Here is a 26,187-nt window from a genome sequence, read left to right on the forward strand (position 1 = left end):
GGTGATTTACATTATTGTACAGAAGTTTTTTAGTTGTGCTGGTTTTTAAAGCCAAACATTGTGGGGGCTTATCTTCCTGGTGCAGGTCCCCCTGGCTGGGGAGCTTGCTGTGGGGCTGAGACCTCTTGTTCCTCAGAGAGGACCTCTGTGTGGTATTCCTCCTTGGCTGTGCTGGGGCATGGGCCCTAGCTAGCCTGTGTCTCTGCCCTTTCTACCTGTCTCGGTGTGGCTTTTCCTTTATATCATTAGTTGTGTAACATCTGTTTTGCTAGTCTTCAGTCCCTTGTCAGAGATAGTGGTTCTGTATGTAGCTGTAGTTTTGGTGTGTCCATGGGAGGAGGTGAGCCCAAGATCTTCGTACTCTGCCATCTTGACCTCAACTCACATATTCTTTTTATTTACACAGCCTTATTGAGATATAATTTACACACCCTAAAATTCACCTATGTAAAGTGTCGAATTCAGTGGTTTTCAATATACAGTTGACCCTTGAACAACACAGGGTTTAGGGGTGCCAACCTCCTATGCAGTCAAAAATCCATGTATAACTTTTTTTTTTTGAGAGAGCATCTCTCATATATTTATTGATCAAATGGTTGTTAACAGTTAACAACAATAAAATTCTGTACAGGGGACTCAATGCACAATCATTAATCCACCCCAAGCCTAATTCTCTTCAGTCTCCAATCTTCTGAAGCACAACAAACAAGTTCTTACATGGTGAACAAATTCTTACATAGTGAATAAGTTCTTACATGGTGAACAGTGCAAGGGCAGTCATATCACAGAAACTTTCAGTTTTGATCACGCATTGTGAACTACAAACAATCAGGTCAGATATGAATATTTGTTTGATTTTTATACTTGATTTATATGTGAATCCCACGTTTCTCCCTTATTATTATTATTATTATTATTATTTTAATAAAATGCTGAAGTGGTAGGTAGATGCAAGATAAAGGTAGAAAACATAGTTTAGTGCTGTAAGAGGGCAAATGTAGATGATCAGGTGTGTGCCTGTAGACTATGTGTTAATCCAAGCTAGACCAGGGCAATAAAACATCCACGTATGCAGAAGATTTCTCTCAGAACAGGGGGGTGAGGTTCTAAGCCTCACCTCTGTTGATCCCCAAGTTCTCACCTGATGGCCCCCCTGCGACTGTGCCTGTCTTAGGTTGTTCCTCCCTTGAGGAATCTTACCCGTCTCTGGCTAACCAGTCATCTTCCGGGGCCATACAAGGAAATGTAAAGTTGGTAAGTGGGAGAGAAGCCTTATTGTTTGAAAAGGTTAGCTTTTTACTTCTTTGCAGATTTATGCCCTGTGGCTTCTATGCCCAGCATTTGTCCTGAGGTATCTTTACCACTTGGAAGAATTATGATACTCGGTAAATTCGATATGAGGCACGAATTCTATTTAAGGGTTGTAATTAGGAAGGAAGAAGAAAAGCTATAGAAGTAGCAGACGGAAGAAATCATGGGAAGATTGGTTATTTCCTTGACATATCTTCTTGTAGAGTAACTTAAGCATGTATAGGTTTTAAACTACTAATTAAATTGCGCACACATATTAACATAATAGGAATACAGCTACATAACCAAAGCAGACCTACAATTACCAGCCATATCCAGTGAAACCAAAAAAAAACCAGTTAGGCACCCTAGGCATTTGTGAAATCTTATCAATGATATGATGGATATTGTCTACCTGAATTTGAGTAGTTTGAGAAAAATCAGACAAATTAAAACAACACATTCCTGGGAACTGTTCACATCCCATATTTCTTTTAACAGTAGATAGTCTATAGTCGCAAGATTTTGGAGCGCTGCAACTTGCACTTCTCCTAATTCTTGGTTGAGTTCCGACAGTATAGATCCAGTCAAATTTGTTATTTTGCTGTATGCACAGGCCAGCTTAGATATCTCCCCCTTCATTCCAATGGCAATTCCAGGAACCAGTGGGATGAATGCAGCTACAACTGCAACAGCGCCAGGATCTTTGTTGACATTTTTTGATGATCATCTTCTGGAATGACTCTTCCAGAGTATGTTGATGTTGGAACTTCTTCTTCATATCGTATCTTATTTCATTTTCTGGGTAGTCAAATTGGGCTTTGATCCTCTGTATAAACACAAACAGACCCTTTGCCCACACTTTGATATGCCCTTTATACCATTGTGAAAAACTTATTGGAGGTCACCACACAGGAACTGTTTTTTTTTTTTTAAGAGAAAGGAATATTATCAGAAAAATGTACTTCCATAGTTGATCATCTGACACCCTTTAAATGATCAAAATTAAGGATATTTAAAGCATGCATTGATCATTGATTTACAGTTAGTTTTATCCTATCAGGGAGTAATCCCCCTTTCTTTTTTTTTTGTTATCATTATTCTACAATTACATGAAGAATATTATGTTTACTAGGCTCTCCCCTATACCAGGTCCCCCCTATAAACCCCTTTAGAGTCACTGTCCATCAGCATAGCAAAATGCTGTAGAATCACTACTTGTCTTCTCTGTGTTATACAGCCCTCCCCTTTCTCCCACCCCCCCATTATGCATGCTAATCTTAATACCCCCTTTGTCTTCCCCCCGCCCTTATCCCTCCCTACCCACCCATCCTCCCCAGTCCCTTTCCCTTTGGTACCTGTTAGTCCATTCTTGGGTTCTGTGATTCTGCTGCTGTTTTCTTCTTTCAGTTTTTCCTTTGTTCTTATACTCCACAGATGAGTGAAATCATTTGGTATTTCTCTTTCTCTGCTTGGCTTATTTCACTGAGCATAATACCCTCTAGTTCCATCTATGTTGCTGCAAATGGTAGGATTTTTTTTCTTCTTATGGCTGAGTAATATTCCATTGTGTATATGTACCATATTTTCTTTATCCATTCATCTACTGATGGACACTTAGGTTGCTTCCAATTCTTGGCTATTGTAAATAGTGCTGCGATAAACATAGGGGTGCATCTGTCTTTTTGAAACTTGAGTGCTGCATTCTTAGGGTAAATTCCTAGGAGTGCAATTCCTGGGTCAAATGGTAAGTCTGTTTTGAGCATTTTGATGTACCTCCATACTGTTTTCCACAATGGTTGAACTAACTTACATTCCCACCAGCAGTGTAGGAGGGTTCCCCTTTCTCCACAGCCTCGCCAACATTTGTTGTTGTTTGTCTTTTGGATGGCAGCCATCCTTACTGGTGTGAGGTGATACCTCATTGTAGTTTTAATTTGCATTTCTCTGATAATTAGCGATGTGGAACATCTTTTTCATGTGTCTGTTGGCCATCTGTATTTCTTTTTTGGAGAACTGTCTGTTCAGTTCCTCTGCCCATTTTTTAAGTGGATTGTTTGTTTTTTGTTTGTTGAGGTGGGTGAGCTCTTTATATATTTTGGACATCAAGCCTTTATCGGATCAGTCATTTAAAAATGTATTCTCCCATACTGTAGGGTTCCTTTTTGTTCTATTGATGGTGTCTTTTGTGGTACAGAAGCTTTTCAGCTTAATATAGTTCCACTTGTTCATTTTTGCTGTTGTTTTCCTTGCCTGGGGAGATATGTTCAAGAAGAGGTCACTCATGTTTATGTCTAAAAGGTTTTTGCCTATGTTTTTTTCTAAGAGTTTTATGGTTTCATGGCTTACATTCAGGTCTTTGATCCATTTTGAGTTTACTTTTGTATATGGGGTTAGACAATGGTCCAGTTTCATTCTCCTACATGTAGCTGTCCAGTTTTGCCAGCACCATCTGTTGAAGAGACTGTCATTTCGCCATTGTATGTCCATGGCTCCTTTATCAAATATTAATTGACCATATATGTCTGGGTTAATGTCTGGAGCCTCTAATCTGTTCCACTGGTCTGTGGCTCTGTTCTTGTGCCAGTACCAAATTGTCTTGATTACTATGACTTTGTAGTAGAGCTTGAAGTTGGGGAGTGAGATCCCCCTACTTTATTCTTCTTTCTCAGGATTGCTTTGGCTATTTGGGGTCTTTGGTGTTTCCATATGAATTTTTGAATTATTTGTTCCAGTTCATTGAAGAATGTTGCTGGTAATTTGATAGGGATTGCATCAAATCTGTATATTGCTTTGGGCAGGATGGCCATTTTGATGATATTAATTCTTCCTAGCCATGAGCATGGGATGAGTTTCCATTTGTTAGTGTCCCCTTTAATTTCTCTTAAGAGTGACTTGCCATGTATAACTTTTGACTCCCCCAAAACTTAGCTACTAATAGCCTACTGTTGATTGGAAGCCCTACCAATAACAGAATCAGTTGGCTAACACATATCCTGTATGTTATATGTATTATATATTGTAGTCTTGCAATAAAGTAAGCTATAGAAAATGTTTTTTCAAATTATCATAAGTCTCCAAAACTTTTTCTAATATACTTATTGAAAAAGAAACCTTCCTGTAAGTAGATCCGTGCAGTTCAAACCTGTGTTGTTCAAGGGTAAACTGTATTTACAGAGGTTTTACAACTTAAGCATCCTTCCTGATTCATAGTTCAGGGCAAAATAGTAGCTCCATTCCCTGAATGTCAGACTTTGGAAAGGTCAGGTATTTAAAAAAACTCATACTTACATGAAGTTACCTTTGTCCTATGTAGAAGTATGACAACATTTTTATGCTTCTAATGGTGCCATAGTATTTTCTTTGGGGTCAGGGAACTTCAGTTAGTATAGATATCATGTAAACTCAACAATGTCTCTTACTAGGTTTCTATTTGAAACTCACTACTCATTCAAATCTTACTTAAACTCAGTAAGTGTCTACCTGTCAAAAAAAACCCAGTATTTTATAATACGGTGGAAAGTATACTTGTATTGAAACCATTGTCACTGATTTACCCCTGGACTTACCATTGACTCACTGAGTGATTTTAGGAAAGACTCTCAAATATATCAGTCTCAGTGTCTACATTTATGAGGCAGAGAAAATGAAATGGTAACTAAATTCTCATCTAGTTCTTAATTTCTATACATTAACTTGCCAGTGGGTTACTCGCTGCTTATGCTATGATTTGTGAGTTTGTCATTTTAGAAGGGGATAAAAAAATACCATACCTGCGGTCTGCATGACCCTGATTTGCATATGTGCTATCCACAATAATAGAGACTAAAAAGAAAATCTTAGGACTGTATGACTTTGGACCATTGCCTAATTGTTGTATGGATAGACCTCCCATATTTTCATGTATGAGTCCCTTTGGATCAGGAACAAGATCTGTTTCTGTGCTTGGGTCTCACATTACAGTTGATGCTCTTATGGAGTTTGTTGAAAGAATGAGTGTATTTTACAGAGCAAAAACGCAGAATAAAAATGTTAGTGTAGGCAGACCAAACTACAAAAGGGTAAGTGTGACTCTCTATGTCCCAGAGACTTTTAGCATGAAAACAAATACTAACCTCTAAGAAAATGCAAATGTTTGTCCTCAGACCTGTCTGTAAGTAATAAAAGCCCTGGACCATGTGGGCATCATGACAAAGGAAGAAATTTGCTGGATACGATAACAATCCCTTTATTGATTTAGCACTATGCAGACATATACATAGACAGACATGCTCATTTAAAATATCTGGAACCAATCTTATTCTTAAAAAACCTGTGAATTAATGAAATTAGCCATGAACAAGAAAATTAGAGGCCAGCACAGCAACAACCATGGAATTAGCTTGTTTTATACTTGAGCATGGCCAAAATGCATCATTACAGCCCTCCGTCCAGTGTTATCAAGCTGATATTTCTTTTGTCTTCTGTACAAAAGCTGAAGTTACCATTTTCATTCATTCAAGTCAGCTAATACATTTCTGGCAATTTGTAAGCAAGTGGCGGTTGGCCTGGTTCATGAAAATGATTAATTCACTTCTTGGCACCTACTGACCCAGCTGGAAATAGGACAGAAGACTTCATTCTGCTTGACTCTGGATCTCAGGAGTGTAACTGTTTTCATAGGCTGTGGGTTTCTCTGGATACAAGGCCCTGGAGTAATGTGCCAAAAGACACTTCCCGGTGGGGATTCCATTAGCTTCTCTATTGTCTGTCCTTCCTTTTTTAAAAAACACAGCACACTAGCTCTTGCATGTGGGTGCTTGACTGAGGGAAATGGCCATTTGCCCTCAATAGTGCTGCTCCGTTGCCCACAAACCCTGCTGTAGGGTACTGACGGGCTTGGGAATTCTTATTCCCAACTGGGAATAAGAGGAGGACCAGGCAACTGGTTCCTGGCTGTGAGTTCCTTTCTTGGCCCATTCCTTACTGCCTCCAAGGGTGTCCTGGGTGCAACATACATGCAGAGGATGAGAAGAGACAAAGACCCATTTATAATTAGCCAAGTTTGGCCCAGACCACAGCAGAGCTGCTCCAGAGGGCGTGGTGTCCAGGGGTTTCCTTTGCCTGGACAAGGAAGACAGACCCAAGGCAATTTCATCATCTGCCCTAGACCAGTGGTTCCTGAACTGGCTTTTCCTTAGAGAAACTTGAATACCTTTTAAAATATACATTCCCAAGCCCTACCCTCAAGTTTGATGAATTAAATTTCTGGCAAGGAGCCTGGGAATGTATCAGATATCCTTAGGTGATTGTGATATAGTTAATTATTTAGAAACTATTGTCCTGAGACTCGTTCTAGATCCAATCTGGGTCTCCAAGGGGATGGGGCAGAGGAGAGAGAAACCCTCTTTCCGGGGAAGAGGGGATACTCAGCCCCACAGTAAATGGAATGAGGGTCTGCAGAAAGAGAGGCACGTGCAAAGGAACAGCAGAGCTGGCCTGGCCACCTGCCAAGAGCGGGTCACCTGGTCCCTCCTGCCCTTCAGCCACATGGAAGGAGGGAGGAGGGAGCTGAAGGAGGAAACATGCCTGGGCCTTGTCTCCAGCACGAACAGCCTCTGGCCTGGTTCACCTTCAAGGACCACCTCCTCACGACTCTGACTGTTAACTTACGATCACAGGGAGAGGACTGCTCTGCCCTGCACCCCAGGTTTGGGAAGTCTGTTAGCCACGTGGATGGAGGGTTAAGGAGCACCAAGTGTCCCTCTAGAATGGTGTTTTCCAGCATGTGGCATGGGCACTGCGGTGCAGCACTAAGTATGTCCAGCGATGTCCTAGCCTGGATGGCACGGAAGCAGCCTGGATGGGGGGCCAAGGCAGTACCGGGAGGAGGAGGGTAGGAAGAAACAGGGTTGCGGAGAAATGGCCTGCAGGGTTTCCTTTTCCTAGACATTGATGCCTCTTTCTCATCCCAATTAGGCTGCTGGGAACTATCCTTGAACTTCATTTGTCCATTAAACCAACTAACAGTCATATTAATTGCTTTGTTATCAAATGGCCCGATTATGAACTCAACTGTGGCCCTCACTAAGCAGAGTTGAGGAAAACAGTAAGCACCTTGCGAGTACTGCTTCAGGACGGCCAAACATCATGGTGGTTGTGTGCATGGATAAGGCAAATGCCATCGCTTTGTACGAACTCGCAAATAACTAGACACATTCGGAAAAATACATTCTGGGTATTCCTCCTTATGGCTTCTCTACACACAAAAACTTGTTGACCCAAAGTCCCTTATATCATGGTTCGTCATGTCTAACTCTATCAGCAAAGGTACAAGGAATAGATATTACTTGCCTCTCCTTTGTCCAAATATGAATTGGGATTAAAGCTAAAAATCATACAGAAAGTTCCATCTTAATCTTAAGCTCAGTGATAATAAGCTGAATATTTCTGAGGCACTGAATAGTTCTTTTACTCTCATTGAGGAATTTTTCTCAGATATGAATTCTGTAAACAAATTATAGTGACTGTTTTAATTAAAATGAACAATTTAAATGTTTATATATTGGGCTTACTTTTGTGACTACCTTGGGCCAAATATGTGATCTCTCTGAGTCCCAGAGTCTTCTCCTCTGCAACTGGAAAGCAATAGTGTCTTCCTAAGCAGGTTGTTGTGAGGATGAAATGAAGTAACATATGTAAAGGGCTTAGCCCAGCACCTGGCACTCATTAAACACTAATGTATGGTTGCTTTTAGTAAAAATTTATTACCAAAAGTTACAAAGATATCTTTTTTTCTGCCATCTGTTTTATCTGCCATCTATTCAGTTTTTCATTCTTATCCATAATTTTTTGTTATTTGCCAAAGAGCAATAAATAATTTGTATAAAATCCTATAATAACATATTTTAAAGATATGCATGCATAACTTATACATTAAAATGTATATATATAATCACATATTCAGGGAGAAATACTGAATATTCAGGTCCATTGGATTTACTTTGCCCAGATAGTTTGTTTTCCACTGGTCTGATGATTGAAAATTTGGAAAACCTGAGAACAATTGCTTTTTAATTCATTAGATTTTTCCTCCTTTCCCTCCCTTCTTCCTTTTTACCAGAAAGCCTTTAAATGGAAAAGAGAAAAAGAAAAACAACTACATTCATGGGTAGTTTATCTAATTTAGATGATTTCCACAAATGAATGAAAAAAATAACTATTTCCATAAGATGGTAAATATGTCATCTATTTCATACCAGCATTTGATGGTTTCTGATTTTCTCATACACAGTAAGAAAATGAAATAAGAAAAATTAATTGATGAATATTTTACCTTCTCCCAACTTTTCATAGAGAAATTAAGAGTCTTAACCTTTGTATAGTTAAAGCACATTGGAAATAACTGACTTCTCACTAATTTATTCAAGAACTAAACAAGTTTTCAAGATAAACAGAACACTTTATTATAAAACTTATAAAATAATTAAATATTACACATATATTTTGACTTTTCTCTGTAACCCATGGTTTTATTCAACATTTCTCCTCAATTAATTTCACTTACTTGGAGAAGCAAGTGAGAACACATAATAGGCTATTAATAAATTAATTTTTCCATAAAATAATAAATGATAATTAAAGTAACAAATAGCTTGCAGGTTTTCAGAGGGCAAGGGAGTGGTGATGTGGAATGAATCTTTTCTGATGACAAAATGACCACTACTCTAGGCCATGCCAAGCTAATTGAGGGACTATTATTTCTCTGAGATTTGAGAATTCGTGATTTCAATTAGAATGGGAACAAAGATGCCCTAAATTTAGCAAACCACTGTCTGGGTGGTTGTGCTGAGCTGGCAAATCCCTGTTCGAATTGAGACTTTTTAAAGCAATAAAATTAGGTTCCATTCATCAAAGAAATTGAAGAATTGAATAGAATTATATAAAGATGTCCTGTTAACCGCATCTCAAAAAAATTACAGAGGGACACAGTCACGTAAGTGCCTTTGGTTTTGGCAAAACAGTGTGGTGTTTTTCCAATTTGAACAATTTTAAGCTCATTAATGCCTACCCACAGCTGGCTTCTGAAGACTATAAAATACTTGTTCACTGAAGGGTCTTGGCATATGATGATTTATTAATATTAACATAGCAAGAAGACAGATGGATTTTTCTATTGCCGCTGTGACTTTTCTCTTGTTAACTAAATCCTAGCACAAAGTTAAACATGTCAGTTGGTAGGAAAAAAACCACAAGTGGCCTTTAATTTTCCAAGCAGCTCTGATAATAAGTAGGGAGCATTATAGATGATGGTCTCCTCGCCTTCAAAAAACACTGCTCTTTTGCTATTTAGCTCCTGCTAGATTTTTACTGGAAACGAACATGTCACACCAATTCCGATTTCCCCGGAGCAGCCGCGAGGCTCCTGTGCGCTTGTTGAGCTAGCACCAGAAAGTGTGAGGTGGCTCTGTAATGTGTAGGGTGTCAGATATTCACCTTTATGAGTTTGTGTTTTTCAGAATATGAATGTCAGCTAAATGGAGACCTTAAACCGTCTGCATTGCCCTATTTTTGGAATATTCCTTGGAATACTTTTCAAGTTGTGAATTTTAGTCTTGGAGACTCTCTATAAGCAGACTATAAACAAAATAATAAAAACAACACGCACACCCTAAATAAACATAACATGAAGCTTGCCAGTCCAGCAGCAAGCACAGTCATAAGCACCATATGACTCCTGGTTGGGGATGTCCATAGTTGCAGTCAAACTGTGAGCACCAAATAACAGTTGGGCAAGGGGTTCCAGCCGCATCTGACTGCCCCAAGTCTCAGTCTTTGACCTGAAGTCTTAAAGGACCTTTTCAAAACAGATGTCTGCCATAGGACCCTTCGAAGTTCACAGGGGACTCTGTCGCAGAGTTGAGAAGATTCTCACATGGTCAAAATCGAGATTTGACATAGCTCAGGGGGACTCATCACTTCTTTTGTGTAACAGTGCAAGTCCGAGTTGTCTTTCGGGTTTTTGTTTTTTAGAAGTCAGATGTGTCATCACTTCCCATGTTCAAGTGCTTCCGAGGACCACATGCTTCTGAGGCGCCTCCTCCCAGGGGCTTGCAGAGGTCGGCGTTTGGTCTGAAAGGCAGCTGGTCTCTCCAGAGGCTGAGCGGTGTTGGGCGGGGCCTTAGGATCAGCTCTTCCTTGTGCATGACTTGCAGCACTGCTTACCATAGAATTTGTGGTTGCAGACTCCGTGGTGAGGAACCAGGTGACACCAGGTGAAGAAATCTATACAGGATGGATCCTCTAAAATGAGAAAACACAGTTAACATGTGAGGAAAAGACTCAGCCTTTTTCTTAAGGCGAGGGCCTAGGGATCAAAGACCCTGGAGTTGCCTGCCTTGTGCCTCTGACTGGTTCTTCTCACTGTCCATTAGGACTTTGGTAGGAGGATGCTGGGGAAGCAGGATTAAGACAGCAGAAGGGACTACGACCATTAGCAGAAGTTTAGCATGTGGGGGAAAGTGGGTGCAAAAAAGTCACATCCAGCCAGAGACTAACGCCTGATCCTCCCCAAATAACCTAGGGGCTACCATTTGGCATCCAAGAGAAGCACCCTGGAACGGTGCATTAGGAATCCCCTGAGGCTCTTGTTAAGCCACTGGTCCTCCCCGAGAATGTCTGGCTTGAGGGCTGAGATTCTGTAGTTTTAAAAAGCATCCGAGGGATCCACTACCGCTGCACGGCCACTGGCCCGAGTTTGAGGAGCAAGAAGCCTCCTGTATACTGGGAGTCAGGACACCTGCCTCTGACGTGGGTATGTTTAAATAAACCTAGCCAATCTGCAGCTCAGTGAATTTAAGTCAACACCAGTCCTTTCTCACGTGTTTTGCTGCATAAGTAAGATAACAGATGTAACTATCGATTGGAAGCAGAACATGTGTCAGAGATTCTTACCCAGGAGGGTAAGAAAATGTAAGTTTTTCTCTTGTATAAACACAAATGCATGTTTTAGGAGTTAGGTCCCAGTTGGTTTGCTAGATTCTCAAGAATTTTTGGCTCAAAATATTTATGGTCTATCTTCTACATGAGTATTATTCTCACTCAGAGCTGGAATTGTCTTCCCCTTCCTCTATAGGAGCCTTAGCCACCTTTACCTTCAACTCCCGTGAAACCACACGGTGCCGAGGCCTGTCCTTCCCCGGTTCACCCTTCAGCGGCTCTGCTCTGTGCCCTTGGACACGGCCTGCCAGGCCCCCGGCTTTCTTACCCTGTTTCTTTCCCTGCTGCTCCCAGCTTGTACCCTATCTGTGATTCAGAACTGCCTTCAGTTCCTTCCTCAAGCCTCAGTTCTTCTGCCTAAAATTCCCTCTTATTATTTATTATCCCCTCACCCCCTGTCTCACGGTAACCTCGGTGATCCTTGTAAAACATAAGCCAGCTCATGCTTCCGCCCCAAACTCTCCCACTGGCACGCATCCACCCAGAGTGAAAGGCCTGGTCCTTACAAAGGCTGGCAAGGCCCTCGGCCCTGGTTGCTCCCCATTGCTCTGCCCTCATTTTCCTCCTCCCCCCGACATTAGCTGCCTGGCTGGTCCCCTAACATCCCAGGCAGACTCTGCTTTTCCCGAAGGCATCTGGGTCACTTCCTCTTCTTTTCCTGTAAATCTCCAAGGTCGTGCATCAGTAAGGCCTCCCCAGACTGCCCCATAAACCAGCGAGCTCCTGGGCCTCCTAGGAAGCACTGCTCATTCTCTACCTTGCTTTTTTCCCCTGTGTTGGGTTTATCAGCACACATGGGATGGTGTTTACTTACTGTCTGGCTCCTTGTGGGAATGCAAAATCCTTGAGAGCAGAGACGTTGTCTATTTTTTTTTCATTGCTTTGTTCCCAACATAGAATAGCTACTCAGGGAACACTTGGAAAAATAATTTACCTGTCACTGTCATGGCTGAAACAACCAATTCCAAACACACAATGTCTCAACTTGGATATAAGGATGAAATGAAGTCATTCTTTTCAATAATTCCTGGATATATTTTGAAAGTACAGTGTAGAGAATTTGCTGACAGGTTGGTAGTGGGTAAGAGAGGGAAGAATCAAGAATGACTACAGGATTTTTGACCTGCGCATCTAGAAGAATGGAGTCATGGTTACTGAAATGAGGACCTCTACAGGGATAGGTGGTGGAAAATGGTTCAGGATACCTTAAGTTAGACATGAGATGAAGATCCAGCTAAACTGTTGGCCTATTTATCTACATACATATCTTCGAATTCAAGTATTTTTAAAATGTACAGTATCTTATGCCTTAATCAGTTAGCATGTACCGTAATGGGAATGTACATCCGAATCAGTTTCGATGTAAACTGTAGAGATTATCCTATTGATGCAGCGGAAATACTGGAGGCTAAAGCAGATCACTAACGCCACGGTCCTAACTGCACTTTTCATCTACACTTACCCTCTTGAGAAGGGGATGGAATTGCCGCCGGCATCTGCAGCTTGTGCCATAAGGTAAATGTAGGTCAGGAAGCGGGACTGAGGTGGATCACTATGCTATCAATCACTAGTACGTTTGATTAGAGTTATAATAAGGATTACAAATAGCTGGTTATTCGAACTTCTATTCTCAGTCACTCATATTATTTATACTATAGAGGATGATCTTGGAGTCCTCTTTCTTCGCCTCCCATTCTGCATGCAAACAACTGAGAAATATTCTTGGCTCGGTGTTCAAGCTATACTCAGCAACCGGCCACTCCCACCGCCACCACTGCTCTAGTGGAACCTCCTCCTGCTCGAGGCCCCGTCTTCTCGTGTACTTGCTGGTGATCCTCCCCAAGTCACATCCTGCTATTCCCCTGCTCAAAGTTCACTGCCAGCTTCCATCTCACTCCAGACTCAACTCTGCGGCCCTAAGAGTGAGTGCCAGAGCCCTCAGGACCGCTTGTAGCTCATCACCTAACCCCTCTCTGCTTCCTACATCTTGCTCTTCCTTGATCCGATTCACATCTTCCTGCCTCAGAGCCTTTGCATTCGCTGTTCCCTCTGCCAGGAACACTCTCCTGCTAGATGCATACATAGCTCACCTTCCTTTAGGTCATGGATAGCAGATACTCAGTGACTTGGCTGTGAAAGAAGGAGAGGACCTCACACTGGTTTACACACACTCTTTCACTTATTCAGACACTCATGTTTGTTTTGAGCACAGGTGTGGTACTGTCTTCTGGGCGGATAAAATAACACCACCAGTGACCTGCCCGCTGTCTTGGACCTAATGTGCCTCTTGACTCACCCCACCCTGCACTCCTGCCCTGAAGATACTATTGAGCAGTCTTCCTCATTGGCCTGTGTCCTCTGGCCTTTCTGATAGGGCCAAGGGGGCGTGCACTTTACTTGTGGTCTTTAGATGTGTGGGATCACCTGTGGCCATCTGACTAAAGGCTGGAAATGAGAAACCACTGGTGGTGAAGAAAGGAGGAGACGGTCTGGGAGTATGTGGCCACCCTCTCAGAAAGTGTGTCTTCCCCCATAAGCTCCCTGTTGAGAAATGCTGCCATGTTGTACACTCCCAGGATTGTCTTAGAGGTGAGCCAGGTGCTGAGCAGCTGCTCTATTGCAAGTTTTCTTATGTGAGCCTCAGATAAGAAAGGAAACAGATGGGGGCAAATTGATGTCCAGAGCCCGCAGCTGGGCTGTAAGAAGTAGATAAACAATAACAATTCAGAGATGGGAAGTGACGTGGAGAGGGGGGAACAAGTGAGTAACCTGAGTCCCATTCACCACAAACTGGAAAAAGTCAGGTAAGAGCTGTGGCCCTCCTGTAGTAGCTGTGATTGGATAAAACTAAAACTCAGCAGGTATATAGTATGAAATGATTCTTTAGCACAAGGACATCTGATTAAGCTGAAGGAATATTTCCTGATGTTTGTCAGATTACTTAAAAATAATCCGGGCTAGTAAAGAACAGTACATAGTTCACTCAGGTGAGTGACTTGCCCATTTTTCCATCAGCATGTGCGGTACTTCATTTGAACCGACTTTTAAAAAGCATTTAAGGTGTAGTCTTAGGAGAATACATACTCACTGGAATTGACTGTAATTTATCTGTTTCCTCTATTAAAACATGACCTCCCTGAGGGCAATTCTTGTTCACTCTTGGGTTCCCACTGATTAGCATAATCTCTGGTGCATAGAGGGTTACTTTCTCATTTGTTTATCCAACTAAAACTTTGTCTTAAGAAAATGGACTTGCAAGATTACCATTTCCCCCTTTCAAACGAAGCATTAATGGCTAAAAAGCCTTATCACAGAACTGAATGTTCTCTGCATACCTACCTACGCAAGCAAGATCAGTTGCAGCCCTACCCACTCTGGATTTGTGCCTTGTACGCCTCTAGGGGGCGCTATTCACGCTGATTTTGCTGAAACCGGAATTCCCTAGGATTGTGCAGCGCCTAAGCTGCGCAACCACACACGGTGGGCTTTCGAAAACAACTCTGAAGTCTAGCAACATTGACCGGAGTGTGGAGCCCTTTACCTCTCTTCTCAGGAGCTGGACAGAAGTTGGTATTACAGGCTCGTAGCACCGGAGGTTTCTGACGGAGCAGACAACTGGAGGAAGGCCGGCCTTGCTGAAGACAGTGGACTGTTCGGGTCTGGACCCCTCCTCCACAGGTCACGGTGCACTGCGGTGGAGGGAACAGGGGAAGGGGTCAGAAACACTCAGCTGCATGGTATCGCTTCTGAGGTCAGTGATATCAGATAGAAGGAATCTCTGTGCTTCATGACATTAGCAAGACGCCTGGTGATAGAACAGGGACTGTCCAGAGCCGGGCACACATGCATGCAGTCCAGAGTCCCTTCTAACATGTGGAAGCCAGTTGATCTGATTAAAAGGGACTCAGACAAATGCTGTCTATCTTGCCCACGAGTCTGCATCTCCCAGCTAACTGACTCATAAAAAAGAGAGCTTCCAGAAATACAGAAGCTGCAGTAAGAACGCAGAAACAAATACAGACACATCTAGGCAATTCATCACACTATTTAAAGAATTTCAGATAATCTCTGCAGATGCAAGAGTGGAGCAGATAGTTCAAAACTAGGACGGCAAAAAAATACTCTGAGACAGCTTTGGAATTATGCCCTCAGCTCCCAGCCAAGTTCTGAATTGGCCTGGTGGGTATGGTGCTTCCTAGAAGTAGATGACTTCATTGTTCAATTAAAAAAAAAAAAAGACTAACAAGGACTATCAACTTATTTTTTCCAGACACACATATGTAGATTTAACATAAAGATTTCATAACAAAAGAAGAAGAAACTATTATCAGGGAGAAATACAGCCCTTTAACTAGATTATCTTCTGTTTTGCTTTAAAAATCCACTATGCTATTATTAGTTTTATTTTATTGAAGTTGGGCGAAGTCTTCATCTTAGATGAGCATCATTACAGGGACTGGTATTTGGGAGTTAAAACTGTGTCTGAGTAGAAAGAGTATGAGTTTTGGAATCAGCCCCAAATTCAAATATAGCCGCATGACTGTTATCAAATCATCTAAATCAGGAGTTGGCAAATGTTTTCTGTAAAGGTCAAGATAGTAAACATTTTAAGTTTTGTGAGCCATGTGGTTTCTGTGGCAACGACTCAACTCTGTCTTTGTAGCACTAAAGCAGCCATAGGCAACACAGAGACAAATGAGCATGGCCGTGTTCTAATGAAACCACAAAAAATCCAGGCAGGGGTGAGGAAGCCGCTTTGGCCTGCTGGCAAATGTTTGCTGATGCTGATATGAAAATCTACTTCAAAATCTGTTAACTGAGTAAAATAACAAAAATTTTAAAAAGAAATCCATAGCAATATATAGAGCACCTAGGACTATATATATAGTCTGGCCAATCAGAGATACACAATCATGCTAATTTCCTTTCCTTTCCTACATATTTTAGTCCCAAACCCTTCCCAACATACACACATTGTATATGCATATGTAATATATACGTATACTTACATATGTATGAATGCACACTGTATATGCATATGCAATGTGTACATATAATTACGCATACACGTGTATAAATACACACATGCACATACAGACATTTGTGCTCACTATACACTCCCACCCAGCCCCTGTGTTTAATGATGGGGTGGGCAGCTCCTAAAGCCCGTGAGTTGCGTGAAGAGCTCTGTGACCTCCATTGCTTAGAAGGCTACAAGGACCAAAACACGGTTTTGGATTCCTGAGGACACACTGTTCTCCTTGACTCAGCATCACACGCAGTCCCCGCCAGTCAGCACCAAACCAGCGCGACCAAAGTCTCACCCCAGCCTTCTGGGAAAAAGGCTGCCTCTACCTTCTGATGAGCTTTAAAGGGGGTGCCGTTGGCTGAATCGCTGAGTTCTCTGAGGTTTACCCGCCTCATCCACAAAATAGGGACACTATCCACTCAAAGGGCATTTTCAAGGATGAAGTGAGAGAAGAAGTAATGTGCGGGAAGTACCCGGCCTGGCGTGGGAACGGTCTGGCAAAGGTCAGCTGTCATTATTCAGAACTGTGACAAAGGACCAAAGGACCTGAGACCGACCAGCATGTCTGAAATTCAGAGAGCACAGTGGTGACTTTAACAGCAGTAGCAATAGTGAACACGATCACTATGTGACCGGCTTGGTACTAAGTACTTTATCTAACTTCCTCATTAAAAAAAAAAACAACCCAACAAGCCTGCAAGATACTAGTTCAGTTTTCTCAGTATGCAAACTGAAGCTCACAGGTTAGGTGACCAGTCCAGGGCCGCACGGGTGGCGGGTGGTGGAGTGAGTGAGCTGAAGAACGCAAACCACTGCGCCCCCAGAACTCGGGCCCGTTGTTATTACACTTGCACAAGTCTCCAACAGCAGTTCTCGGTGACTGCCTCCTTTTTTTTGAATCTCACTTAACTAGAAACCTCCTGAATCTGCCTGCTCTCACCTGTTGCCAAGGCGATGGGTACCATCCAGCCGCCGTATTTGTATGGTACACTGGACGGGCAGGACAAGGCCCTCGGTTGCAGATTTCTTCCATGTCCAGGTTTGGTTTCTTAATATTGCGGCATCTCCGCTCCGGGAAGGTTACCAGCTTCCCCTGGGAGGCCTTCTCGCTGCATTTCACGTCCCTCTTCCTCGTGCCCAAACCACAGGTCGCCGAACACTAGGAGCCGAGAAAGGAGGGGTGAGTGTGCAGAGCCCCACGGTCAGGTCTGCCGAGCAGGTGTGTTCTGACCGCAGGACGCTCCAAGAAGCAATTACAGGGATGGGATTAAGGCTCGTCAACTACACACACATGAGGACCCAAGAGGTAAGGACACCCACGTCCCTCCTGCTGCAGGTGAGGAGGCCAAAGGCTTGAGAACCAGACTCCCCCAAACAAATGAGGTGCCGTCGGGCAGGACCACCACACCCCGTGTGGATGGGACTGGGACAAAGTCAGAGAGAAAGACAAGGTCAGAGGATGACACCGGGGTCTCTGTGGGTGCTTACTTCTTCCAAATGGGGTTAAGTCTGGTGTGATCCCAAGCATTTGGCTATTACTGAATGGCGGTTCTTAAAAATAAATGGGTGAGGACGAGAGAGGCGGACAGAAGAAAAGGGCATCAGTGGAACAGACCCAGGGGCTGTTGGGACAGCACCCTTCCTCTCCTGGACCTCACCGTCCCCCCTCCCGACCTTTCCTCTTTCTTGGCATCTGTCTTCTACTGCACTGGGACCTCCTGAAGGGCAGAGACCTCGTCTCTTCTGTTAGCTTGTATGTTTCAGGCTCGGCTCCTTGTCTCTTGTTTCCTGTGTCTCTGAACTCCAGCCAGAGATCTAGGAGGCAGCTTCAGGTGTTCCTCCCCGCCTGCCCCCCGCAGGCCTGAAGGTACCAGGTGGCCTGTCTTCAGGAGCTCACAAAGCTACTGGCTGCTCTGTGCCCTTGAAAGGCTCTCATCTTCCATCCTGTTGCTGCCGCATCCATGTGAGCACGTCTCCTGCCTCTGAGACTGCCTGCTTCACATTGCCTTCCTCTCTAACATGAACACCTGATTGTCCCACTTCTTTAGAATTTTAACTCCCCAGCAGCTGTAGACTTTCAGTCCGTCCCCTGAGGTCCCGGATGAGGTGTCCAGTTTCCATTATGCCCTCCTTCCATCCTCTCCTCTCTCCCTTGTGTGGGGAGACCCTCTGTCTGGACCCCATCCCTAACCTCAGCCTTGCCCGATTCCTGCTCATCCTTCTGGCTTACACTCCCTGGACAGTCCCTTCTGATGAGGATTCCTCCTGACGCCAGGGCTGGGCGGCCCTCAGCCCCCCATCAGATTACAGACCTCCGTCACAGCTCCCTGCGTGCCTTGTCCATGTTTACGCATGGATGCTAAAGAAGATTTTATATCTTTGCTGCCCGGGCACAGCTTTTCAGCATGACTGGTGCTTTATCAGTGTCTGATGAGGAAATCAGGAGGAAGAAAGGATAAGTAGTAGGTAACTGGTCTGTGCCTGTGGCACAGAAAGGAGCTCTGGGCATGGATACTGGTGGGTGGGCTGGGCGTTTCAAAGCCCCAGCGGTACCTCAGACTCATACCTCACTCCACGAAGACACGGCCCACTGCAGTCGGTTGTTTTTGGGGCATCGTCCTAGGACGCAGCCCTCCTGTGACTCTGGCCTCGGGCTGCTGGAGCACAGCTTCTCAGGGAAAGCCTCAGCCGCGGCACGACTTTTGCACAGGACTTCCCGTTTCCTCACCCCTCGCCCACAGGTCTTGGAACACTTGAGATGGAAAAAAAAAAAAAGGCCATTTGCATGCTAGTTTCAAATGATTTTCTTCCACGTGAATGTTGAATGTAAGTGCTTGCCAAACTATTTTTAAGCATTAGAACCAAATGCCCAGTACGATCCCTTGTAGCCAACAGGAGAAATCTTTCCTCCTTCCAGAAGCCCTAAATGCAGATCTGCAATCTACATCCTGAATGCCCAGTGGCTTCCGTGTTGCCCCAGGTTGAGAGATGAAGTTTTCTCTCTTCGTGCACATGATTGCTATTTGGAAAATGGTACACGTCCCATTCCTTGGTGTCTCCATGTCTCTGGCACAACGCAGAACGGGTCTGGGCACTTGACTAATGAAGGTTATTAGTTCTTCTGCCAAGGAGAAAAATAGCAACAGACTGTGACAGCGATAAGAAGGGGCTGGGGGTGTCCAAGTCTTGCCCCTAACACCTACTGTTTCTGGGCTGGGCATTGTGCTGACTAACTACCGGGGGTAAAGTCTGCATGGTGGGTGAATCACTCTCTGACTCTTACTTCCTTGACCATCACAAGAACTCCATGAGATAGATAAGGCAGGGAATCATCTCTCTGCTTTCAGATGAGTACAAATTATCAGGGTCTCTTAGAAGATACCGGCTCAGGTCTGGGTCTGCTCTCAAGGCACATATCCCTCCCTTGCCTTCACAGCTTGCCAGTTTCCTCTCAGAAAGGCACATGAGTGGCCCCTCTTGCCTTGACTCTTTGTCAATATGAAAACACCCAGGCGCAGTTCCAAGCCTGCTCAGAGGACCAACATGAATTCTCATTTTTCACATTCTCGAGGGAGACAAAGATAGGATGCTGCTGCTGTTATTATCATCATCTGAAAACCACAGCAGGAGAGAATATGTATGGAACGCCCTCCAAGGGATGATGCTTCCAGTATATTCCAGAGCCTGTATCACACACCCTTCTCGAACCCCACGTGATCATTGCTAGATCCTATTTTACAGAATGGGTGTCTGAGAATCAGAGAGCTTGGGCATGTTAACCAAGATCAATCAAACAGCTGCTAAGGAGTGAGGATGGGCAGATTTCATGTCAAATTTGGGGTAAATACTGTGAACTAAAGTTCTTTTTCGTGAGGTCCTATTTGAAACTTCCCAGTTCCCCCATTTCCTTCTTCCACACCCACCATACATATTTGGCTAAAACAGTCCTTTGAAATCTCCTCTTATAAATGATAACCTCTTGATTGCAAAAAAAAGAGACCAGACTCGACACCGTGTATTACTTAGATTTACCCTCTGCTATAAATGACCATCGCCTTCCTTTTAAAGCATACCTAAGTACGCTCAAGATGTTCTTTCCCACCCCTAGGTCTTCATTCCCATCAGATATAGTTGTGACATTTAAAAAAAAACCCATAATGTCCTATACATTTTTTTTTTAAAGCCTTATCCTGAACTCTTTGGGGGATGTGTGTTGCCTTAGTTAAGCAGAAATCAATACTCTCCAGGATACTTGGTACCCTAAAGGAAAACATGGGGGAAATGCGATCAGGGCTGCTGCCGGGCTGCAGAGCTCAGGCTAGGAAGCCCCTGTGTCTGTGTGATGATCCCTGGTTTAGCAGAGGCTGGGCTATCTCAGAGCATGGTTCTCATCCTCAGCACACTGAGGACCAGATAACTCTGTGTCTTGGGAACTGCCCTGTGTATCGTAGGGTGTTTATCTACCAAAGAGACACCAGTAGCTCCACCCACCCAGGTTGTGCCGATCAAACTGTCCCCTGGGGGGTGAACTCCCTTCCAACTGAGAACCTTGGAGTTGTGATGACAGGTGGCTCTATGCTTTCTCCAACTTGGTAATTTGCTACCTTTCACTGGGGCTTGTAACAATAGCAAAGTTTATACCCAACTCCTCTCTGTGTCCTCTAACAATACCTCTTTTCAGTGAAGCAAGACTTAAATGTCTGTTCTATGCCTCATTCTCTTTTCCACTTAGTGGCCAGTTCCATCTGCCAGTCCCCTGACACTCAGTCCTTCCTTGCTGTGCTCACTAGTCTGACCCAAATGGCCCCCATACTCTAATTTCTGGACTCCTAAGGATTCTAAGCTATTGTGCAGGGGTTCCCAGACTTCAGGTTGCCTAAAAATCACTAAAAATATGAATTAAGATGTCCCGTCACATGAACTCAGTGTGGTTTCCATGAAAGCATAAACAGCTGAGCACCTCTTGGGGAATAAGACACCACCTCCAATTCTGCCACCCTCTTTTTTCCATGGAGAACTGCCTCCAAGTCCTTCCCGGTTACCTGGGACCAGGGCCCAAGGCTCCAGCCTGGAGGGCAGGCGTGGGTGTTGCAGACTTGAACCTGAGTGGGTGTGCTCACGGGGCAGAGAGAATGCAGCACTGCCTCCTCCTTTTGGAAGGGCTTCTTCTGCACACACTGGATCTTCCGGCTCTGCTGGCCCCCTGCACATGACCTGCTGCACGCACTCCATTCCCCTGGCTTCCAACTTGCAGAGAAAAACAGAATTACTTCCAGTGAAGCCGAGACCTGGGGACCATCCCTTCCAAAGCAGTTACCGTGAGTGATGAACCAACCTGACGAAAGCTTGGGTCAAGTTTAGAACCAATAAGGGAAATCCATACTAATTATTCTTTTACAGTCTATGCTAATGTGGTCCTGTTCACATTTAATCATCACACAGTTGTGGGGAAAAAAATTCCTGCCCCTGCAGGGGAAGAAAAATGTACCATTTGGAAATCTGAGCCATTCATTCATTCAGCCAAATTTATTGGGATCTTAACTTTGTGCCAGGGCATTTGGTTTGGAAAAATGAATGAAGCCATGGTCTCTCCACTGAGAAGCATGTAATATGGTGACAAGGTAGATATGTGAACACATAAAGACTACTTTCTGATAATTGCCGCAAGAGAAGTTAATACAGTGCACAAAAATGAGTCTAACGGGAAGTGATCCGTGAGTGGGAAAGGGGTGTGCAAGGAAGTGTCACAGTCAGACAAGGTCTTACAGAGAATACTGCAAAGTAGGCAGTACCCGCAACTCTTCCCTAGTTTTAAAGTTCACTGATGGGTTAGAAGAATGACCTCATGTCCTTTATTTAAAGAAGCCAATCCCCTTTTCTCATAGCTGAGACACAGCACATATTTGATGGGTGACCAACTGAAATTACTAATCCTTTCAACAACTACTTCAGATGAATCGATAGTCTCGAATTTGAAGGCCCAGTACAAAAAGATAGGCCAGATGTGATCAGTGTATATGTCAGTCACAGCAGCAATGTCTACAACTGATCTTGATGTGCAGATACTCTACATTTCCTTTTAAGAAATAAAACATCACTGCGGCCAGATAGGATTTTGCAATACCATGCATTGTCATCACCTTTCCTATGCCTACAATTTTTTCCCCGTCTTCCCCCACAGGTTGGGTGTGTGAAATTAAAGATCTTTCCTTTAGTCCAGAGAATTTCGCACATGAGTTCTAGGATTATATGTATTCTGAAACATTGCATAAGCCATATGATCTTATTTAATGAAAGAGGATATAAAACAGCATAGCTCCTTACTTGTACCATTATTTGTATCATATAAAGTGTAAAGAAAACATATGATGATGAAATAGTTTCAAAATTTACCTATGAGGATGGCATGTTTGTCTACCAAGTTCAAGTTTCTCTCCTTTATGGGACAAATGTGATGAGTCTGTAAAAGTACTGGATGAGCACGACGCAAACAGACTCTGCATGGCGTGCATGGCTATCCACACTTGGCTCCCAGGCTCCCTCTCCATCCATCTTCAGTCCCTGTCAACCCCAACCTCAGAGCCCAGAGTCCTACATTGTCCATTTCCTCCCCTATTACTTTTTTATACACAATAATTTTATAACACACATCTCACTGTGTCTCAATTATTTCTTTACACATCCACCTCTTCCACCTGATTGTGGGTTCACTGGTGGCAGGAAGTACAAGTCATTCATCTCCACATCCCATACAGGGCTGGCATACCGTAAGTGCACGTGACGTGGTTGTTACACGGGAAAATAATAGAGTTAGATCTGATGAACACTTTTGTCGTTACAACTCTAAGAGTCTAAGCCTTATATTTAGCATATCCCTGGGGAAGAACAGTCCCTGAAAGGTCCCATTAATCTCACAGAAAATACGTAGATATAAGTGATAGGGTGGCCAAGGAAAGAAGGGCACAAAGGCCCCTGCCTGCTTCACCACTCCAGTTCTGCCGAGTTATTGCAAGGGGCTGTACCGTTCTGCCCTTATATAGCCAGCAAACTTGTACTGCACGGAATATCCTCTCCACACGCAGCCATCAGGGCAGGTCTAGGAGCTGGGCACGAGCACAACCCTCTCCCTTTTCATGGATGTACCTCTGAATGGGGTCCCTTCTTTGCTTGGCAAAAAAATCAATGATAGGAAGGAGGCTTAACATCAGAAAATATCAGCTCACCATTTAAACTTACAGTTCCTACATGTACATAAACACACACACACCCCTTCTTAAGGTGAGTTCACACCCCTGTGGTCAATAACGCTGTTTGGTGATCACATCTTAGAGCCACTGGATATTTCTTAGAACTAGATATTTCTTGCAAAAGAAACAAGTCCACGGAAGCCCATCAAATTTTCTTTTCCTCTTCGTGTTCAGAACACAGCTGGTTCCAGATTCTAAGAGAAAACCTGGTTCAATTTGGGCGTATGGGATTGGTGGACCCTGAAGCCCCAAACCGTTATGATAAATGCATTACTTGCAAGGATAAAAAATGTATGTGTATAAAAATACCATGCAATATAATTGCATCACCACAGAGCAAACACTGCTTATTAAGATGATCTGAAACATTAATGAACACAACGGGGCTTTAGAAGAAACTCTGTCAATTCTACATAAATACATTTGGCACAAGATGAATCACATCAGAGGAGACTCCACTCAGCTGGGAAGATTACTTAAAATTAGTGTTCAAACAATAACGTGGCTAAAATCCATCCCAAACCAACCCACTGAGCTCCTCATGGTGGGCCATAATCAGGAGCAGATTACCACTTGGCCTCTACCTCTTTTTATTTTGTGTCCTGCTACTGTATAATTTGCTTTTGGGGTTTTATGGTCTGCACAGTATTACGATTTTAAAATTCTCAGTATGACTTTATATATACAAGTCAAGCATACAACCACTTGTAAATGTAACTAATATAGGATTCTGAGTTATTGAAATATCTCTTTGATTTAGTTCAGAGAGAGGGAGTCTCTATGCAAAGGTTAGGAATAAAAAAGGACACCTTCCTATGTCCAGGTTAGGTCTCCACAGCCAGGGTCAAATGAATGTCTACAGCTAATTTGGGTTTTTCAAGTTATATATTTTAACCTTAACTATCTTCTTCCTTCTATTACTCTTTTGGGCATTCTGTGTATCTTTGGTTCACTTTTTATCATAAGCATGGACAGGAGGCTTTAATGATCTCATATCCACAATAAAATCATACAAGCGCAAATAGAAAGACGTTTCCAGGTGACTTACTAGGCAGGGCAGGAGAAAGCACTGCATATTTGGGGTTCAGTGGCTGGCTTGGTTCTTGCACTGCAGAACGAGGAATTGACTTGGGTATTTTGATCTCGTAAGCAAATGGCCTTGACACTTACGTAACCTAATAAGATATCCAAAGTTACAAAGTGAATATTACAGATAATCAGTTCAGTTTTGTTCCCAAGGTTAGCTTCTGATTTACCAGGGTTCTGATATTTTATTAAAGACATGGAATCCAAATATTCTGTGTGTGAGAACACCTTTTTCTTTTGATAAAACCTCCAACTAATTTGAGTCTCATTTCCCAATATAATAGTTTTTGTATTTTAATCATTTTAATGTGTAGCTTCTTGGTCTCCAAGACTGCTGTGCATTCTAGACATAAAGTGATAAATACAACCCTTTGAAAAAAGGGAAACATCCCACCAACTTTAACTTGCATTGCAGACATCTAATGGAAAATGACTTCAAAGAAAAATCATTGGTCTATTATGCATGGTGACTTGAAGATTCTGCTTTTCCATGAAGCACCTTCTACTTCCCGTAAGAGTACAATGCACATATAGACGAGTAGCTGAACTCACTGAATATGTACTCATGCATCAGCTAGGACTCTGGGTTTTTGGTTGTTTTGGTGGCATCCCACTGCCTTGCTTTCATTGAGCATTTCAGGCCTTTGCATCAGAGGCATACATGTTTTTTTGTGAATAATTTTATCTGTCACCTCTCCGAAGAAGAATGCTGCCTCCTTTCTGAACTGTGTTTGGTTATATTTACATGGTACTTCTCCTCACCATGGAATCTGAGAAACAATGAGAAGTCTCTCCTGCTCTCTACTGATGAGGACCAAGTAGGTTTGCTTTCAGGAGGCGCTTGTCAAAACCACACTGGCATTCCCCAAAATTAGTAGTTTGCTTCCAGAGAACTTATTTGTTCGGACTCTTCTCCTCCTATGCCTCAGATACACCACAGTCTGTACATCATGCGACGGGACCACCAGATCGAGACAAGGGGGAACCCCACAGTGTACTTCTCCAGCATCCAGCCTTTGGCTGACTTAGTCCCCAGGGAACTGTGTTCCCCCTGGAATACCAGGCAGTTACGGCAGACGGTCTCAAAGAACATTTGATATGTGAAAAACTGCTCACAACCCGAGAGTAAGAGAAAAAGGGCAGAGTGTAAAGATATATCTTTAGATATAAGACATAACAGACATGAGAATTTTTTCGTTTTCCATATTCTGCTTTGTCTCTGGCTCCAAATGCCCCATTGTGCTTAGTGGGATGGGCACAGCAGGGGAACCCATTGTCTGCCCTGATAATAAGAAATGAGTGACCAACCTTCATGCTGGGCTTTCATGGAGCTACTCACGGGCTTTTATTCTTCTTTGCAAAGAGGCAAGAATCACACAGACAGACTTCCACACAAACACGTGATGTTTTTGGATCTAAATAAAGTGCCTGCCTTCTACTTGCTGAGAGGATCACTGTTGTTTTCCTTTCCTTACAAGGATGATTTCTCAGATTTCATACATTTCTCTACTGAAAGAGACTTTGCCAACCTCACCCCTCAGGGGATGGGATGGCACA

General features: G+C 43.3%; 1 protein-coding gene across 2 annotated transcripts in view; it reads right to left on the minus strand.

Moving 5' to 3' along the window:
- Window positions 1-7,851: 7,851 nt before the first annotated feature.
- Window positions 7,852-26,187, minus strand: part of ADAMTS18 (ADAM metallopeptidase with thrombospondin type 1 motif 18) — a 119,150-nt gene continuing 100,814 nt past the window's right edge. For both annotated transcript variants that reach the window (XM_036909322.2, XM_057492986.1), the window contains 6 exons: window positions 24,593-24,719; window positions 21,340-21,544; window positions 18,864-19,049; window positions 17,238-17,456; window positions 14,810-14,957; window positions 7,852-10,572 (listed from right to left, as the gene is read on the minus strand). In XM_036909322.2, the coding sequence (XP_036765217.2) occupies window positions 10,457-10,572; window positions 14,810-14,957; window positions 17,238-17,456; window positions 18,864-19,049; window positions 21,340-21,544; window positions 24,593-24,719 (1,001 nt within the window). In that variant the 3' untranslated portion in view covers window positions 7,852-10,456. The remainder of the gene's footprint in view (window positions 10,573-14,809; window positions 14,958-17,237; window positions 17,457-18,863; window positions 19,050-21,339; window positions 21,545-24,592; window positions 24,720-26,187) is intronic.

Source organism: Manis pentadactyla, chromosome 15 (genome assembly GCF_030020395.1).
Source record: "Manis pentadactyla isolate mManPen7 chromosome 15, mManPen7.hap1, whole genome shotgun sequence".
Taxonomy (NCBI): Eukaryota; Metazoa; Chordata; class Mammalia; order Pholidota; family Manidae; genus Manis; species Manis pentadactyla.